The sequence below is a fragment of the Xenopus laevis genome, chromosome 5L (genome assembly GCF_017654675.1).
Source record: "Xenopus laevis strain J_2021 chromosome 5L, Xenopus_laevis_v10.1, whole genome shotgun sequence".
NCBI lineage: Eukaryota > Metazoa > Chordata > Amphibia > Anura > Pipidae > Xenopus > Xenopus laevis.
The window spans coordinates 10961629-10981663 of NC_054379.1; the positions used below are offsets into that span (position 1 = coordinate 10961629).

Below are 20035 nucleotides of genomic sequence, written 5' to 3' on the forward strand. Positions count from 1 at the left end.
TGACCATTTAGCACTAACAGTGGCCGATGTTCGGGTGCCTTCAAAGGCGCTGGATCAAAATATTCCGGCCAGCCCGATCGACCCATATCCAAGTCTTCTGCCGATATCGGTCGGCTCACCTCCCGCCATACACGCACCAGATATCGTACGAAAATTGATATCATTGATATTATCGGTGTGTCTACGGCCAACTTTAGGCAAATGATCAGATCACAACGCAGTACAAGCAGGCTGACTGTGTGAGGACCACATCAATATGCTCCTAGTTTTTGGCAACCAGCACTATTCCAGATGTTCTTGAACAACTCACAGCATCCCACCACCCAGTTAACAATCACATTACCCATCAACCAACTGGAAGAAATCGTCTGACTTTGACTGTGTAACATTACAGTACGTCTAAACAGGTGTCAGCTAACTACAAGTCATTAGGGTGATAATGATCCAAATTCTGAATTCTTTAAAACCTAATTCCATTTCACTCTAAATGGTAATATTAAAAAAATATTAAAAAATGCCTGGAGTGGATGATTATAAACGTAATGACATAGGGTTTTTAACATCTCTGAACAAAGAATTTAATAGTTTGAAAATATGCTCACCGCAAGCAAGATGTAAAGATTATCTTAAAGAATACACTCCAACCAAACATGCAGAGAAAAAGGTAAAAATGGGAAAGAAAACTAAAACAGATGCCTTGCCCATTGATTAGGGATCTGTGGGGCTTATTTGGGAAGTTATTCACAACTCAAACACAGTTACTATACACATAAGGGAAATTTGAAAAAAATAAAAGAGAATAAAAAAACCCTGAAATCCATTCCCCTTTACCTTACGCTTTTATTAGACTATTTTTATCACCCTTATCAAAGACATAAAGGGTTTACATGCACCAGAAAACCAAGGGATGTTAGTCAGCACATAAAGGTGTTTTTTGATGCTAATGAAATCTATGTCTTTATATTCATATGTATTAACATTTAATGTTATCCATGTGTGTAATGAGTACATAATGAGTCTTTGGGTGGCTCAAACTAAACTAACTGTCAATGGAAGAAGAGCTCATGCTCGAGTTGATATCGTACTGTACAGTTGAAAGCTATAAGCAATTATCTAGCACCAAGGTTTTGGCCTTTAGCTGGGGGAGGTGGTTTAAAAGCATTCTATATTTTAAATAACACTGCAGTGAGATCAGGGCACTGTAATATAATTAGGGATGCACTAAATCCAGAACTCAGTTTATAATTTCTGCCAAATCCTTAGTATTCAGGCAAACCGAATCCAAAATCTGTGTGATTTTAAAGCTCTGGGCAAATGATAGTGGCAAATTTAGTAAACAGATGATGCCATTTAAATTTGTGTATCCTGCTAAAATTTGAATATTCAAATAAGGATCAAATATTGAACTGAATTAAAATTTGGTTCCATATTTGGCCAAACCTTTTATGGGTGATTCACTGCATCCCTAATTTTCGGTAAAAGAAAAGGAAATTCAAACCAAAAGAATTAAAGTGTAGAAGATTCATCAAGCTCTTCACGTCAATACAGGCTGAGGACTTCTTTACCGTGCTTTGATCTGCTCTTTTCTCTTGGTTCCTCTATTTCTTTGCCTTTCCCCCTATGGAGAGATCTGTCCTTACCCTTGCGTGGAGATCTTTCCTTATCACTGGGATCTCTCCTTTGTTTAATATCACCCGGAGTCATTTCTTTGTGGGCGAGTTTGCGGTGGTTGATATCTTGAGGTAAAGTATTGTGCTTATTAGAATGTGTATTATTTGTGTAGCCATGTTTCAATTCTTTTGATCCCTCAACTTTATTTGAGTTTTCTTCTGACTCATAGTCTGCTTTGTTATTTCCATGTGTCCTTCGTTTCACTTTGTGCGTTCCTTCACTGTCAATGTTTTTTTGTGATCTTTCAACTCTGCCGTGTTTATCATCAGATATGCCTTCAAACACTTTATGAGGAATGGTCTTGGATTTGCCTCCAACTTCGTATTTATCACCTCGCTGATAACCATTTTCACTTTCATTGTCTTCATCTATATTTTCTTTTGACCGTTTAAGCCTTCCTTTCTTATCCTTATATGTATCTGATGGAAACTGACAGTTTAAATAAGACATGTCCTCAGCTTCTTGATGCTGAAATGCTGATGCACGTTGCCTTTGATGGTCAACATTACTGGAATATTCTGATGAATCATACTGGTTTTGTCTTTGCTCTTGTCTGTGATGTGAGCTCCTATCTGATCTGTCATAATTTACAGAAGAAGAATCGGTTTGCATATTTGGTAGATTTGAATCAACTCCATAGTCATACGTAGAAGGTCCTTTGGATACATTTTCCTCATTTGGTCTAGAAGAATTCTGTTCTGTAGCCGTATGGTTTTCTCCTTCCTCTGTACGCAAACCATGTATCATGCTTGTCACCTGCTCAGTGACCGAGTCTGCCACACTGCAGCTGACCTCTTCCACAGCACTTGTGATATCATCCACCGCACTGCTTAGAGTGCCAACAATAGAGGACACAGATGGAAGACTAATGCTTTGCTGGAAGCTCTTGAAGAATGCCATTGTGCACAGCTACTGAAGTTAGATACCCTCTAAATAATTCTTAGGTTCTGTAACTTGTAACTAGTCTACTTGCACACATATAGCAGCAGTAACAACCTTAACAGTTCTTCCTTTTATTCCACATTATGTTAGATGTTTAGCTTGTATATTCAACTGTGAACTGTTGTAAAACACATCGTCTCAGCAACTTTTTTTTCATGCACATCAGAATATCATAGTGGACACTGTCAAATTAAGATTGGAAGAAAGCTCATTGTGTTGAAAATTTAACAAATTAACATAATTTAAAAGGTTTTTCTGTAAAAAATGTTTTTACAATTGCAGCATATATATGCCTTTTCTCAAATCTCAATATCCAAAAAAAACATGATCACACTAAACACTGAAAACAATATAATGCTTTCCATTTTTCATATTGCATACATTCCTAACATACATCATTCTCAAATCATATGATCTTCACCTTTCTGTGCTCTTCAAATCTTTTTATCTCAGTCCAATCAATGTAAGAAGCTTAATGCTACTGTATTTAGGATCCAACCACCTGAGAACTCTTCTACCTAACCTTTATAAGGTTTATGTCATGTTTTTTTGTTTATACCATCTTCTCACAACATCCCAATGGACCCTTGGAATTGTCTTTCAGGAAACATCTACCTCCCATAAAGGAGACATCAGCATTCTGTGGCTCTGATGCCCAATAAAATAAGTTTCCCGTAAGATTCACTGGAAGATAATGGTCATCCTTTTGTCCTTGTGACATGTTTTTTGAGAAAATGATGGAGACAAAGCTTACATGATATAAATACTAGGGATGCACTGAATTCGCTATTTTGGATTTGGCCGAACCCCCAAATTCTTCGCAAAAGATTCAGCCGCATACCGAATGCTAATTTGCATATGCAAATGAAAATTAGGGGTAGGAAGGGGGAAACACTTTTTAATTCCTTGTTTTGTGCGAAAAATTCACGCAATTTCCCTCCCCGCCCCTAATTTGCATATGCAAAATAGGATTCAGTTCGGCCTGACAGAAGGGTTCGACCGAATTAGAATCCTGCGGAAAAATCCCGAATCCTGCATTCGGTGCATCCCTAATAAATACACAATCAGAAACAAAACCCAATGGCTGTCACCTCTTCTAGTGGACATTTTAGTGGGTACAAAGGGCATTATGAGATCCATTAAAGGAGAAGGAAATGGTTAATCATTGTAAGGTGCTAATTTGTTGGACACTGACCATTAATTATAATAACTTACTTCAAACCTCTGGCCAGCACTCCTCCATACTCACACACCAGTTAGTGGTACTATTCTACTGAGTGCCACACTGCCATCTTGTTTCTGATCCTCTCCTCTGATCTGTAGCAGCACTGGGCAGTAGATCAAAAAGATCAGCTTTTTGCATTTAGGTTGCAATTTTACTCTTGCACTGGCCCAGACCGGCCACAAATGATACCTGGGACAATTGAACAGATGGTGGTGGCACTAGCTAGAACAGTATGCTGTGGTTTAAGGTAGGACATCATTGGGGGGATTCAGGAACATAACTACACAAATATTCTGGAGCCATAAGTGGTTGACATCCATAAGCTACCCATATAAACCACAGAAATAAAATAATTAAATACTAATAGCCCCAACCTCTCTGTTGACACAACAACTGGAGAACCTGCCACAATCTGATGTCATCCGAGGAAGCAGAGCAGACACATGTTTTTAAAATCTTTAAAAATTTTGATATGGGCATACTTTGAGAAGAGGCAGATACTGGTCAAGAAATTGCAAACCCATTCATCCCTATTTTGCCCTGGAGATTCCAAAACCTACAGAGTGCTTTTATAAAGATCATGGAACTCCCAGGCGAAATATCCTCACATTTTACAAAGAGGTTACTTATTATAATAAATGCGATTCAGCAAGTCATGTGACAGACGTTCATGACTCTTTTGTATGATATTTGTATAAATTATAATATGAAAAACAAAAACATATCCCAAAAACTCAGAAATTAAGTTAAAAAAGATGGTTTTTATTTAACATTAAGTTAAAAGGATAGGCATACAGACCAACTGGTATTCCACCTGACGCGTTTCATACCCTCTGGTACTTAATCATAGGCAATGCCTATGATTAAAGGAGAATTCAACCCTTTAACAAAAAACCCCCACCACAAGTAGACCCCCTCCAAACTCCCCCAAGCCTAACTGCCCCCCCCCCCTGGGGAAATGCCCTATACTTTATACTTACCCCTCTGCACGGATTCAGGCATCGGAGTTCCCCGCAGCCATCTTCCTGGTCTTCGTGTCCTCTTCCGGGCGCTTTGGCAATTTTCATGAGTTTCGGTGCATGCACAGTTGTCGCAAACCGGCAAATTGCTCCAATTGCGTCTGCGCCAACATGCCGATCTCCCACTGCCGAAGACCCGGAAGATGGCTGCGTGGAACTCCAATGCCAGAATCTGCACTGAGGGGTAAGTATAAACTATGGGGCATTTCCCCGGGGGGGGGCAGTTAGGCTTGGGGGAGTTGGGAGGAGGGTCTACGTGGGGTGGGGGGGTTTTTGTTAAAGGGTTTAATTTTCCTTTAAGTACCAGACGGTATGAAACACGTAAGGTGGAATACCAGTTGTCTGTATGCCTATCCTTTTAACTTAATGTTAACTTAATTTCTGAGTTTTTGGGATATCTTTTTTTTTTTGATTTTGTAGTGACAGATGACATCACTAAACAGCATCATTTCTGTATATGATCGTTCCATACGTATACCATTTTGAACAAAGGTAGATACAGAACATAAACAAGTTTTCTCTTACCTTGGGAATGTTTTGCTCCAAATTCAGAACCAGCTCTGTAGAATCCTCCATTTTTTCCAAGACCCATTTTCTTGTTGATGTAGAGGAAAAGTAACAAGAGGAGAAAAACTGACACCCCGACAGCTGAGAGGAATCCTATAGCCTCTGGAGACACTGGAGGAAAAATGAAGCACCGCTGAATTTTAAATGAGGAAGAACAAACAAGTCTTTGTAAAACAACCACTAGACTCAAACATTAATGAAAGCTGAGTGAAACAGAAGTAACCTGCCTGTACACTATACACAATGCTGCAGTATGGCTAGAGAAAATATATATATTATATGTCACCTGATCAGATAATAAGACCATCCCTAGAGAGAATCATTTGCACCAAAAAACTTTTTTTTTCTTTTTAAATTTTTGAATTTTCCTAACAATATGCCAATGACAGGAGAAGGGAGGTCTTTTGTTCCTCCCAGGAAGCAATTTAGGTCCGCCATAGTCTTCTTTCACATCTTCAGTTTTAGTCGTTAGCTTCCCTTGGACACCTAACTTATGGTGCAGGCCAAATTTCAGGGAGTTTGGCTACAGAGACTTTACACAACATGTGTAGTTTGCAAGAATATTGGGCATAGCTGTGGTCAGAAGTGGGTGAAAATCCCACTCAACCACCCATCTCTCCATTCATTTCTCCAAGTTATTATACTGTATCTTCTGTATTGCTTCACATGGATTTAGGTTAAATGGATTAATTGTTCTAAGTGAATGTTGTGCATATATTGACCCTCACATATACAAGTATGGGATCTATTATACAGAACTGGTCTTGGGGTTTTCCGGATAAGGGGTCTTTCTGTAATTTGGGTTTCCATACCTTAAGCCTACTAAAATATCAATTAAACATTGAATAAACCCAATAGGCTGGATTTGCTTCCAATAAGAATTAATTATATCTTAGTTGGGATCAGGTACAAGCTACTGTTTTATTATTACAGAGAAAAAGGAAATCATTTTTCAAAATTTGATTTATTTGTTCATAATAGAGTCTATGGGAGATGGTCTTCCCGTAATTCAGAGCTTTCTTGATAACTGATTTTCAGATAACGGATCCCATACCTGTATTTAGATAAGTGTTAAAACATGCAAATTACAACTTACTCATAACACACATCTGGGGGGTTATTTATGAAAGTTCGAATGTCAAAAACAGTAAAAAATTTGAGGTTTTTTTTTCAACTATTAAATCCAAATTTTTAGTGGGGGGGAAAAAACTCGAATTTTTCAAGATTTATTATACCCTGAGGATGAAAAAAGTCATAATCCGAAAATTCCGGCACCTGCAGAGGTTGTATATAAGTCAATGGGAGAGGTCCCTATCCTATTTGGAAGTTTCTGTGATCTGTGCTGGAATTAGCCTGAAAATCCGACTATTTTGGAAAATCCCAAAAATTCTGGCTTTTCGGTAAAAAACGTACAATCGGGGTTTTCACTCGATTTTATCCTGAATCGATTAAATCATGTTTTTTAAATAATGAATAAGGTCACATCGTGGATTCTAGTTTGATCAGACTTTTTTATTTTAAAAAATGTGAAAAAAATCAGATTTTGATATATAACCCCTTAAAGTAAGGATGCACCAATTCCTCAAATTCGGCTGAATACTTATTCACCATAACAGATTCAACTGAATCTAGGGTTGTCATCTGTCTGGTTTTCACTCGGACAGCCCATTTTTAAGAATCTGGAAAGTGGATGGTGTGGCAATCAGCAAATCACCAAGGCATAACCTCACCCCCGATGAACCCCCCCCCCCGAAACCTCACCTGATTTCATTGGCGGCTCACCCTGCCAGACTCCAGAAAGCCAGAAGGTGGCAACCCTAACTGAATCCCACACTGAATCAGAACCCTAATTTGCATATGATATGAGCAAAATCCCTCGCACCCAAAAATCTCATCATATTTAGAGTTCGTATTCAGTTTTGCCAGGAACTAAGATTCCCTCGAATCCCACAAAAAAAAAAAAATGCAATTTGGCAAAATTCTTTACCGGAACTTCCTTAATATAAATAATAATGTTTTCAAAGGAAGAAAAAAAGAGACAGTGCAAATGGAAGATATTGTCTGGAATCCAAATTAATTTTTTTTTTTTTTTTTTCAAAAAAATATTTGGACAGTTTGGTTTTGGTCAATTGTTGGCTACTTTTGCAAAACTTTTTTTTTTTCGTCCCCAGATAAAAATTTTGAGATAAATTTAAAAATTCTGCAAATTATGGTTTGGACTGACAAATGACAAATGTCAATCCAAACCATATCCAAACCAAACATGAGACTACAATGAGATGGGAAAGTGGCATTTGGCATTATCAGGAAACCCATTATCCAGAATGTTCCAAAATACAGGAAGACCTGCCATAGACTCCATTTTATCCAAATAATCCAGATTTTTTTTTTAAAAAAAATTTATTTTTTCTTAGTAATAATAAAATAGTACCATGTACTTTGATATAATTAATTGGAAGCAAAACCAGCCTATTTGGTTTATTCCATGTTTACATGATTTTCTAGTAGACTCAAGGTATGAAGATCCAAATTACAGAAAGATCTGTTATCCAGAAAACCTCAGGTCCCGAGCATTTTGGATAACAGGTCCCATACCTATACCTCATACTTGATCCCAACTAAGACATAATGAATCCTATTGGTTTTAATTTATTTTTTAATCATTTTAATCTTAGTAGACATGATTGGAGGTTATTTATCAAAGGTCGAATTTTAGAGTTATGTGAGCTTTTTTAGACTTTGAATAAACTCACAACTCAAATGGTTTCTAATTTAAGAAAAAACTCGGCAAATCAGCAAGTTCAGGGTTAAAAATCGAAAACTCGAATTGCTCAAGCTTGTGAGTGAAACCCTCAGCAAAAACCTTGAACATCATGAAGACTAACATCTTCTCCCATTGACTTCGACATGTCCTTGACAGGTTTCAGATGGTGTATTTTTGGATTCAAGCTATTTCCAGGGTCGGGGTATAATATATCTTGATAAGTGAGGGTTTTTTTTTTTAACCTCAAAACATTTTTTAACCCCAGAAATTCATTTTAGACTCAAAAATAACATAAAACTCGAAATGTTTCATAGAAAACAACTCGAACTGTAATAAATCTGCCCCTTAAAGTATGGAGATCGAAACATAAAAATCCCTTATCCGTAAAACCCCATGTTCCGAGCATTCTGGATAACAGGTCACATACGTGTAAATGATTCCAAACAGATGTTTTCCATGTAATAGAAAAAGAGAAATGCAGATTTGGACGAATGTTTAGCAGATATTCAAATGACAAGTTATTCCAGCAGCTAAGGAATATATCTTTTAATGTTCCTTCCAAGCTCTCATTACATAGCCAGGCTCTAGGACATGCTCTGCTATTAGCCTAATTATGGTATATGAAAGGATACACTGGCAGGTAAAGTATTCATGGCTAATTACACAGACTTATAGATTATGGGAAACCATACAAAAATTGCACAGAATACGCACTTAATGAGTCGACTGTTATACGTGTTTTCGACTTTCAGATTCAGATGAATGACAGGGGGGGAACGGCTCTTTATTGACTTGTATAGGACTTCCAGAGGCAACATTATATTTATATATATATATATATATATATATATATATATATATATATATATATATAAATATATATATATATATATATATATATATATATATATATATTTATTAAGGGGCTTATTTATCAAGAGTCGAATTTCGAATTGAAAAAACTTCAAAATTCGAATTCAAAAAGACCAACCGAAATTAAGTCAAAGGTTTTTTTTTTGGTCGAATAGGTCAGTTTTCTGAATTCGAATTGTACGTTTCGAAGTAATAGCGCATTCGATCGAATTAGATTCGAAGTTTTTCACAAAAGAAAACTTTGATTTTTCAAAGTCCACCAATTGACTCCAAAAAAGGTTCTAGGAGGTCGAAGTCGAATTTCTTTCAAATTCAAATCGAATTTGGACTATTCACTAGTCGAAGTACACAAAAAATTGCTCGAAATTCTAATTTTTTTCATTCGAAAATTCACCTCGACCTTTGATAAATCTGCCCCTAAGAGTGAAATCAGAATTCCCCCTTTGATAAATATACAGCTACAAAATCTTCTACAAGTCCATAAAGTGCTGTGGTTTCCCTCCTTTGGTGAACTGTAATAAATATGTTTCTAGCAGTGTCAGGTAAGATCTCAGATCACTGTGGTACAAACAGGGCCACCATCAGGGGGAGAGGGGGGACTTTTGTCCCAAACCCGGAAAGGTTCCGGGGAAGTGGGGTCTGGACGTATCCAAAGCTTAAAAGGGTTGTTCACCTTTAAATTAACTGTTAGTATCTATCGAGAGCAGATTAGCCAAAAAGTCTACGGGTGACAAAAAAAATTTGACGCGCAGCATAGAAGAATTGTACTTAAAAAAAGTAGTGTTTCAGGCTGGTTTATTGAATATTTCTGCAAAATTACACCTCATTACTAAATTTTTAAAAAAAATGGTTTGGGAAGTCTCTCCCTCTTAAAAGCCGCATCAGCAGTCGGCGGGGGAGGATTTAGCTCACAGTTTGAAACCAAGGCACAGGAGATGTTCATACAAAGTAAAGCTATTAAGCAAAGAGGTACAATACCTTTTATACTATGATAAGAGGTGAACAAGTTAGGGACCGCCGTGTGGGGTTTACCTTGACGTGGTATGGTGGCTTATCAATTTTATGATCATAACTTTGTAACATAAAAACCCTGTTTTTATAATTACATGCACTTGCATATTTACTTGAATTACTTAGACAGGGCTTTAAATATTTTGAAATTTGCCTTAGATGTGCACCCACAAACCCCCTTTTTTGTATTTCTGCAAAAACCCTAATAAACCCAACGTTCTTTTCCACTTCCTGCTCCCTGAATTCCCAGGCTCTCAGCTCACTGCACTGTAGGACAGGAACCAATCAGCAGCTAGCAAGACCTGATAGGGAACTGAAGCCTGTCTGTGCTTGTGTGACTGCAGGGCTGTGATTGGCTGTCCCCTCCTACTGTGCTTCTGGCAGGGCCCACTCTAAATCTGAATCACAGACAGGGACAGAGAAAATCTATAGGGAGCTCCAATAAAGGGGTTATTTTTAAAGTTAATATTCATTTTTAGCACCATGTAAAAGCAACACCTTATATTACTTATAATTGCCTACAAAATTAGGGTTTTTCCATTAATCCTATTTGTCTCCTTTAAAGCAAACGTCATTCTAAGCAACATTCCAATGTACATTGATTACAAATTTTCAATGGCTTTAATGTTAGGGAGGCACAAATCCACTATTAGGGATTTGGTTGACTCCTTCGTGAAAGATTTGGCCGAAAAACAAACTGAATCCTAATATGTATATGCAAAATTAGGGCCGGAAAGGAAAAACGTTTTTTACTTCCTTGTTTTGCGACTAAAAGTCACGTGATTTTCCTTACGCCCCTTAATTTACATATGAAAATTAGGATTCTGTTTGGCCAGGCACAAGGATCCAAATCCTTCTGAAAAACACCGAATCCTGTCCAAAACCCGAATTGAATACTGGTACAACTATGGATGCCGCCTGCCCGGTTTTCCAAAAAAACAACCAGGCAGCATTCCCCGTGACTAACACAGTGATCAGCCAATCACAGCGTCATAGCCCCCCCCCTGATGGAACGACCCACCCCTCTACATCACAGCCCCGCCCCCTGCCAGGTCTCCACTTGTTGGAAAGGTGGTATAACGCTAGTGTAAATATAACTACTGTCGAAAGCAATATCAGGCTGTCCCTTTCTGCACTGCTGGTTCTGACTTTAGAAACAATGTAGCAGAAGCCAGAGGAAGCAGTGAAGGAGCACGCTAAGCTGACTTCTGCTACACTGCTTCACGAGACAGAACCAGCAGTGAAGGGGGCAGATAATGACTGATTTCAAATACATGTTACCGTTTTTTTCAGGGAAAGATACTGTGGAAAGTCTGGCTACTGCCGTTATCGATCCAAGGTTGTTTTATATAAAAAAAAATATATATAGTTATTGGGCCCCACAGCAACATCAATGGGTCCCTGTAGTGAAGTGCGGCCTGGCCCAATAACTGCGGATTTACATTCTGGATAACAGGTCCCATACCTGTATATAACAATATATAGTGAATAAAGTACCGCCTCTCGTAAAATATAAGGATATTATTAGTTACCGAGGAGTTTCATGGCCATATAAAAACTCGAGGCCGAAGGCTGAGTGCTTTTATACAGGTCATGGAGCTCTGACCTCATATTTTTCAACTGGGGGTACTTTATTTGTACACAAGTTTCAGTGAGTCGTGTGACAGAAATGACATCAGAACTCACCGTTTATAAGGATATCATTTACAAGATACTCATCGCTTTTTTGTATTATAAGGATATTATAAGTTACCAAGGAGTTCCATGCCCATATAAAAAAACAAGGTTGAAGGCCAAGGAAAGATACTGTGAAAAGTCTGGCCGCTGCTGTGATCGATCCAAGGTTGTTTTATATATATAAAAAAAATAATAATAATAATAATAAAACACTTGACGTTTGAGAAATGATCCAGGTCTACATTGTATTCACTAGCAGAGAGCAGATATCCTGCTAAATGGCACTCGCTCCATATCCTGACAGTGATGCTAAGGGGGTTACTATGGTGCTGCCATTCATTGTAAAGATTACTTGCACAGGCTTGAATTTCAGCCCACGTCTCTCAGCCACTTAGCCACAGAACCGTTCCATTTGTCGTTTGAAGGAGCGCTTCGTTCTCCAAACAATTAGCTATAATACGTTATACGAAATGCTTTTGTGTGGGCCAATGTGAATTTTATATGGCTTTTTCACTTTGCATAAAAGAAAGGCAGCCACATTATTTTTTCTTTTGCATAACGAAAAAGAAAAAGTGCTACTCTTAGCAAAGTTCTAATATGTATTAAATAGAATTGCAATGAAAAGCAACATTCACTTGTTCTTTTCTGCACTGGTTAGTGATGTGCATACCTCCCAACATTCTGGAGACGGAAACAAGGACAATAAAATTTGCCGCATGGAGTGAGGCAAAATGTTTTTTTATTTTGACCACACCCCTTTTTGTGGCCGCACCCCCTAATTAGCAAGCCCATTTTACAAAATTTGCCAGGTTATGAAAGTTTGAACTCAATTCTGTAGTTTTTATGTTTTATAACAGTTTTACTAATGAAGGTGAATTTCCCTTTAAGCTGTGAGTCTAATTTCTCCCAAAGGACAAAACTGTTACAAATGTATCTTAAGTATCTATTCTGGGCTCTCTTCCAAGAGCCAATTAAGTTAGAAACATTGTATCTTTTTTGGGTGTTCAGTGCAGAGAAATCGGGACTTTCCAGTAGAGTCCTGCAGCGGGTCGGGTACCTGCGAGCCGGCGGTTCTGCAGGCTTGCGTGTCGCGAGTTGGGCCGCAGGTCTTCTCAATAGCGATTTTTACTCATTTTTTCTGATCACGTCTACTTCCGATGATGTAACTTCCGGTTTACAATGACAGCACTTCCTGTTTTACTCCTTTTTTTCTGATCATGCCTACTTCCAATGATGTCACTTCTGGTTTACAATAACAGCCCATCCTGATTCTTTATGGTCAGCGGGTTGCGGGTCTGGGTTGCGAATAAGGTACTTGTGGGTCAGGTAGCGGGTCCAAACGGGTAAGAATGCGGGGTCCGGGTTGCAGATTGCAGGTCGGGTATGGGTTCCAAAAAATGGACCCACGCAGGACTTCCAGTACAAACGTAGGACTGCGGGTTGAGCTGTCACAAGAGGGACTGTCCTGCTCAAAACGGGAGAGTTGGGAGGTATGGATATGCAGGTTGAGAATTTCTCGACTCGCACCCGACTCTAACCCGCCCCCTCACAATCCACACCCGGCCCGGGCCCGCTATTGCCCCCCGCAGTGACTTCACAAAAAGAGGCAGGTGGGGGCAGGCGGAAGTCTATAAATTCCCACGCTGGAAGCTGGCACGAACCCGTACATCACTAGCACTGGCATTTCTGGATTAATGTAGAAGCTGGGTTTCCTCCAGTTAAAGGGGTGGTTCACCTTTAATTTCACTTTTAGTATGTGAAAGAATGGCTAATACTTGCAATTTTAATGTGTTATGTCTACCGCTCACCCGCCACTTCACTTTTCCAGCAATGGTGGTGCTGGTCCTCCGTTGACCCCGGCAAGGTCCCTCAGTAACAGCAGTAAATTCACAGGTCCGCACACACACACTATATATCTGCAGTCGGGGACGTGGCCCCTCTTTTTATTAATACTTCACCACAAAGATCCCGACTGCAGATATATAGGGGCAGATTTACATAGGGTCGAATATCGAAGTCGAAGGATTTAGCGCAAATAGTTCGTTTCGAAGGATTTTAATCAATCGAACGATTTTTCTTTGACCTAAAAAAGCTACCAAAGCCTATGGGGACCTTCCCCCATAGTACTTCGACTATCGAATGCTCGAATAGTCGAACGATTTTTAGTTCGAATCGTTCGATTCGAAGGTCGAAGTAGCCCATTCGATGGTCGAAGTAGCCAAAAAAACATTAGAAATTCGAAGTTTTTTTCCTCTATTCCTTCACTCGAGCTAAGTAAATGGGCCCCATAGTGTGTGTGGACCAGTGAATTTACTGCTAATACTTGCAATTGGTCATCATTATTTATTATTATAGTTTTTTTTTAAACATTTGCCTCCTTCTGAATGCTGCTGAATAAAAAGCAAAATAACTAAAAAAAGCCACAAAAAATAAATTGTCTCAAATAACAAATTGCAAATTGTCTCAGAATATCACTCTCTGCATCATACTAAAAATTAATTTAAAGGTGAACAACCCCTTTAAGTCTCCAGTTCCCTTAGTGCCCTGTGTGCATCTTCACAGATCTATTAACCAACCGGCTTCTTACACACTGATTCAGGAGTCAGAACTAGCAGAGAAGTCAAATACTGCTCCCAGCAGCAATAACACTTGCAAATAACTCTATAAACACAATAGAATGTTGTTAATACAGCTATGGGATCCGTTATGCGGAAACCTGTTATCCAGAAAGCTCCAATTTATGAAAAAGCCCATCTCCCATTGACTTCATTTTATCAAAATAATAAAATTTCAAAATAATTTACTTTTTCTCTGTAATAACAAAACAGTAGCTTGTACTTGATCCCAACTAAGATATAATTAATCCTTATTGGAGGCAAAACCAGCCTATTGGGTTTATTTAATGTTCAAATGATTTTCTAGTAGACTTAAGGTATGAAGATCCAAATTACAGAAAGACATTTTAATATACATGTTTGGATAACAAGTCCCATACCTGTATATTAAAACCACTGAGAATATATATAACAAATGCATATGGGAAACATGCTTAGAATTACAACTTCTTTCATCATGCATCATATCCCTTTAAATTCTCAGGGAATTGGTAGAATTTCCCCGCAGTTAGTACGACGCAATAAAACGAAGGACTTTAAATTACACTAATTCAGTTTTAATCCTCCATAGTGAAATAGCTATCCGTTATCCGAAAAACCCATTACAGAAAGGCCATCTCTCATAGCCTTCATTTTATCAAATTAATCAACATTTTTAAAAATTATTTCCTTTTTCTCTTTAAGAATGAAACAGTAGCTTGTAATCCAAACTAAGATATAATTAATTTCTATTGGAAGCAAAACCAGCCTATTGGGTTTATTTAATGTTTACATGATTTTCTAGTAGACTTAAGGTATGACGATCCAAATTATAGAAGGATCCATTATCTGGAAGCCCCCAGGTCCCAAGCATTGTGGATAACAGGTCCCATACCTGTATCAGATAACCCCTATTAACTAGTATTAGGCAAAAGATACATTTCTAGCTCTACTCCCCATGCTTTGCAGAAAGTAGTGATAATCCGGTAACCTTACCTCACCATTGCTGGCTGATCTTGGCAATATAACATAAGCACAAACCTATTAACCCATAACGATTCCTGGGATAGAAGAACACGGCAAAAAGCTGCATCCGGTCTGTCCTGTCGCAGTCAAAAAAAGTGAGCTGACCACTGCTGAATGGTGGTTGGATGTTGGTTGGCACCATATGGCCGGCTGCCTATATGTCACTGATACTGTCATTATTAATTCCATTCATGCAACTCTATCTGACTGATGTACAAATGGAGGAGTCACATGGGAGGCAGTGTGAACACAACACTGGCTCCTTTATTTGTATACCTGCTGTTTTGCCTCGCAACTTGCATTTGTCGGTTCTGCACTTATTCAGTTGTTATACAATGTGCAATGGAAGCTGCCAGTGTCGAACACTCACCGAATTCATATTCATTCTTTATTTACATATGTTGATCAGACACTTCCCTCTGGATCTTCTATTTTCCTGTAGATTTTCAGTAAAACATTTGCTAATGGAGTCAAAAAAAATGTTGCTGTTTTCCATGGTTTATTACCCAAAATGGATTTTTCTTTTTACTGGAAACGCCATTATTTTGCACTGAAAATGTAATGCCACCTTCAAGCGGGTCATACAAAATGCTCTAGGCACAATACAAATTCACAAATTCATGAACCCTAGGGAGGAAAAGCTGTGGGTGAGGGACTCCCACAAGGCCAATTCACAAGGAAAGGTTTAATGATGTGTGGGTTGACCTAAAACCCATGGTGACCCACGGGTTGACCAACGGTTGGGTGGGTTTGGGTTGAAATTTGGCCAACCATTGTGGGTTAGGGTTGGGTGTGGGTCAGATGGGGGAAGTAAACTCCACCAGAGGCAAACAGCAGTAAGAGTAAGATGACGTGGGTACAGGTTGGGTGCAGGTCCTACACAATGCCAACATTTTGTGGGTTAAGGCTTTGCAGGCTAAGGTTTTGCGGGTTAAGGTTTTGTGGGATAGGGTTGGGTGTGGGTCAAGGTTTTGAAGGTTAAGGTTTTGTGGGATACGGTTGGGTGTGGTTTAAGGTTTTGAAGGTTAAGGTTTGTGGGATAGGGTTGGATGTGAGTTAAGGTTTTGCGGGTTAAGTTTTTGTGTATAGGGTTGGGTGTGGGTTACGGTTTTGCGGGTTAAGGTTTTGTCGGATAGGGTTGGGTGTGGGTTAAAGTTTTGAAGGTTAAGGTTTCGTGGATAGGGTTGGGTGTGTGTTAAGGTTTTGAAGGTTAAGGTTTTGTGGTATAGGGTTGGGTGGGTTAAGGTTTTGTGGGATAGGGTTGGGTGCGGGGTAAGGTTTTGCGGGTTAAGATTTTGCAGGTTAAGGTTTTGTGGCATAGAGTTGGGTGTGGGTTAAGGTTTTGTGGGATTGGTTTGGGTTTAGGTTAAGGTTTTGTGGAATGGGGTAGGGTATGAGTTAAGGTTTTGTGGGATAGGGTTGGGTATGAGTTAAGGTTTTGTGGGATAGGATTCGTGTGGGTTAAGGTTTGAGGGTTAAGGTTGGGTGTGGGTTGAGTTTTTCTTGACATCAAGAAAAACGATCAATGATTTCTAAAGAATAAATGTATAACAGATCAAACAGCCCTGACCATTAGTCATAATGAAGATCCAGATGTCTCTAGACCACAATACATTACAGCTAAATCAGATAAACCATATTGAGGCTGAAGAAACAGTTAATCCTCACCTTTTTTCCTGTTATATCAGCCCCTATTTTACCTCCCCTCCATCAGTGATTAATAGAACATAAAACCCCACTTTGACCTTCCCTAAAGCCGCACTCTTTATTTTACAACATGGTGACTTGCGTCAGTAAACTTCACTTGTTAAGCATACATTAATAAAAGCCAAAATAATAGAGGGAATTATAGTAGAAGGGGACAAGTTGACCAAGCAATCAGGAAGGCACCTAGAAAAGGGCTCGGTAAGTGTGAGTGCCTAAGCAAGTTCTGAGTTGAAGATAACAGGTCAATAACTGATACATTTAGGGGCAGATTTATCAAGGGTCGAATTTCGAAGTGTAAAAAAAACTTAAAAATTCGACCATTGAATTGCATTACTTCGATATCGGAAGGTTTTTTTAACAAATTTGACCATATTCGGTCGAAGTAAAATCGTTCGATCGTACGATGAGATCGTTTGGATCGAACGATTTAATCGAATTCTTCATGGAACCAATATGTCTGGTTTTCTTGAAAGATCCTCTGTGTGACTGTTGAGGCTTCCTAAATCTCTATTCAGATTGCATCTCCATGCAAAAACCTTGGAAATTTTTGGGATGCTTCTAAAGCATGGTCTTTGGTTAATTCTTTCTGTTCTGGAAATGTTTTTGAAATAAAACATTATAAGCTGTCGACTTAGTACAGGTATGGGATCCATTATCGAGAAAGCTATGAATTATGGGAAGGTCATTTCCCATACACTCTATGATAATCAAATATTTCTAAATTTTAAAACTTATTTCCAAAAGTAGCTTGTACTTGATTCCAAGTAATATATAATTAATCCTTATTGGATGCAGAGCAATCCTAATGGGTTTACTGTATTTAATGTTTTAATATTTTTTTTTTATAGAGATACAAATTACGAGAAGAACCCTTAACCGAAAAACCCCAGGTCCCGAGCATTCTGGATAATAGGTCCCATACTTGTATACAGGATGCGAGTTAGCAGCTTATACCATGTTTAGCCAGCTGAAGAGAAAACTCACATCCAAGCTACAAAATGTTCTACACTGCTACAAACTAAAACATTATTTTATGCCAAAGAGAAATTCAGACACAATCTATGGAGATATTATCCCTTTATAACACCTCGGGTATGTATAACCAGTACAGCTACATAATAGATAATAAAGGTATTCCCCAAGCTCGACACAGCCCCGACGCAACCAAGCCAAATCACATTTTAAACAATTTAATGTTGTTGTGGAAATTGCAAATGCATATCCTCGAGTCTTTCCTAGCCATTAATAATCCTACAGAGTATGTCTGCACATATCAAATTATATTAGGGTAGTCATGAAAACTGATAAAAAAAGTGTTGATGTTACGCTTCAGGATAAAGCCGATGAATACCATATGAGAGTAAAATGTAATATTGTACATCACTTTCGTCTGGAGAAAGAAACAATTGTAGGCAAGAAGTGTGGTGAGATTCCTACAAGAACTTAAAGGAAAACTATACCCCCAAACAATGTAGGCCTCTATAAAAAGATATTGCATAAAACAGCTCATATGTAAAACCCTTCTTTATGTAAATAAACCATTTTCATAATAATATACTTTTCTTGTAGCATGTGCCATTGGGTAATCATAAATAGAAAATTGCCATTTTAAAAAAAAAAAGGGCCGTCCCCTGGGATCGTACGATTCACAGTGCACACAAACATACCAACAAACCATATATGTTAGGTCACATGAGCCAATTAACAGACAGAGTTCTGTCTTTTGCTTCAACACTTCTTCCTGTTACAGTTAGAGCTGCAGTATTTCTGGTCAGGTGATCTCCGAGGCAGCACACAGACCATCGCAAACTGGTGGCTCAAGGCAAGAGATGTAGTTGGGCAAGATTTACTTAAATATATTTACCAGTTTGGTAAGATTCTTTAATGTGCCACTCAATATGATGTAAACTATCTGTCGCTTAAGCGTTCATTTTAGTGGTATAGTTTGTATGGAATTGTACGGAAAAGAGACAAATTTTGCAACTGGGCTCTAGACTTTCAAAAGTAAGATTACACCAGGACTTTGTGGTGATAAATATGTTTCTGTTATATTACATCTATACAGTAGGTCAAAATTCTACAATCAAGTTCCGTGCTAATTGAGGAGCAGCCACCACCATCCACTTAAATACTTTCATTCTCCTCCAACAAAGATTGGATATTCTAGTTACCCTTAAATGAGAGCAACATCAGAGGAAAAGCATTGTGTCGAATCTATTTCTTTTGTGACACCATGGGGCCTATATATTAAACCTCAATTTTTTCTGACTGAGTTTTTAAAGGGGAAAACTCAAATTTTAAGAGGAAAAAAAACTTGAATTTTTAGAGATTTATCGTACCCCAAAGCTGCTAAAAATCCAAATCTGAAAATATCTCAAACTTGTCGAGGTCATGTAGAAGTAAATGGCAGATGTCCCTGAAGTTGTTTCTTGACATCTTAATCTGTGCTGAATACAGGCTGTATTTGTGTCTGCGGCACGCTGAGGCCTTGCGGTCCGCGGTCTCCGCCGTCCGAGGCCTCGTGGTCCATGCGTAGCAAAGGAACAATGCGTTTCCACTGCAGCTGGGCGGCACGCCGCCCCTAAAATTTCGCCGCCCTAGGCCCAGGCCTTTGTGGCCTCGGCACAAATCCAGGCTTGGCTGGATAATCCAATAAAGTTGGGGTTTTCATCCGATAAAGTCGAGTTTTACAGCGACAATTCGATAAAGTTGAGTGTCAATCTTACCATTCTAATTTGTTGCGACGTTTTTTTTCATTACCAATTAGTGATAATTTGTGGATGGGAGTTAAGTCGACTTTGTTTTAATTAAAAAAATTTGATTAATTTGAGTTTTATTAAATAAATGTAATGATATCTGTGAGCGATTGAGGTTGCAATAGAGGGTGTATTAGTGAATACATTGGCATATTTATCCAAGAAAAAAATCCTTCCCTTTCACATTCATCTCCAGTTAAAAA

General features: G+C 38.5%; 1 protein-coding gene across 3 annotated transcripts in view; it reads right to left on the reverse strand.

Annotated features, from left to right (window-relative positions):
* LOC108716440 (synaptotagmin-14-like) overlaps positions 1-20035 on the reverse strand; it is a 116818-nt gene that overhangs the window by 72149 nt on the left and 24634 nt on the right. For 2 of the 3 annotated variants that reach the window (XM_041562521.1, XM_018262569.2), the window contains exon 3: positions 5383-5535. In XM_041562521.1, coding sequence (XP_041418455.1) covers positions 5383-5535 — 153 coding nt within the window. Of the gene's footprint in view, positions 1-1565; positions 2782-5382; positions 5536-20035 lie in introns of those variants that run through there. The other variant, XM_041562522.1, reaches the window with a different exon arrangement.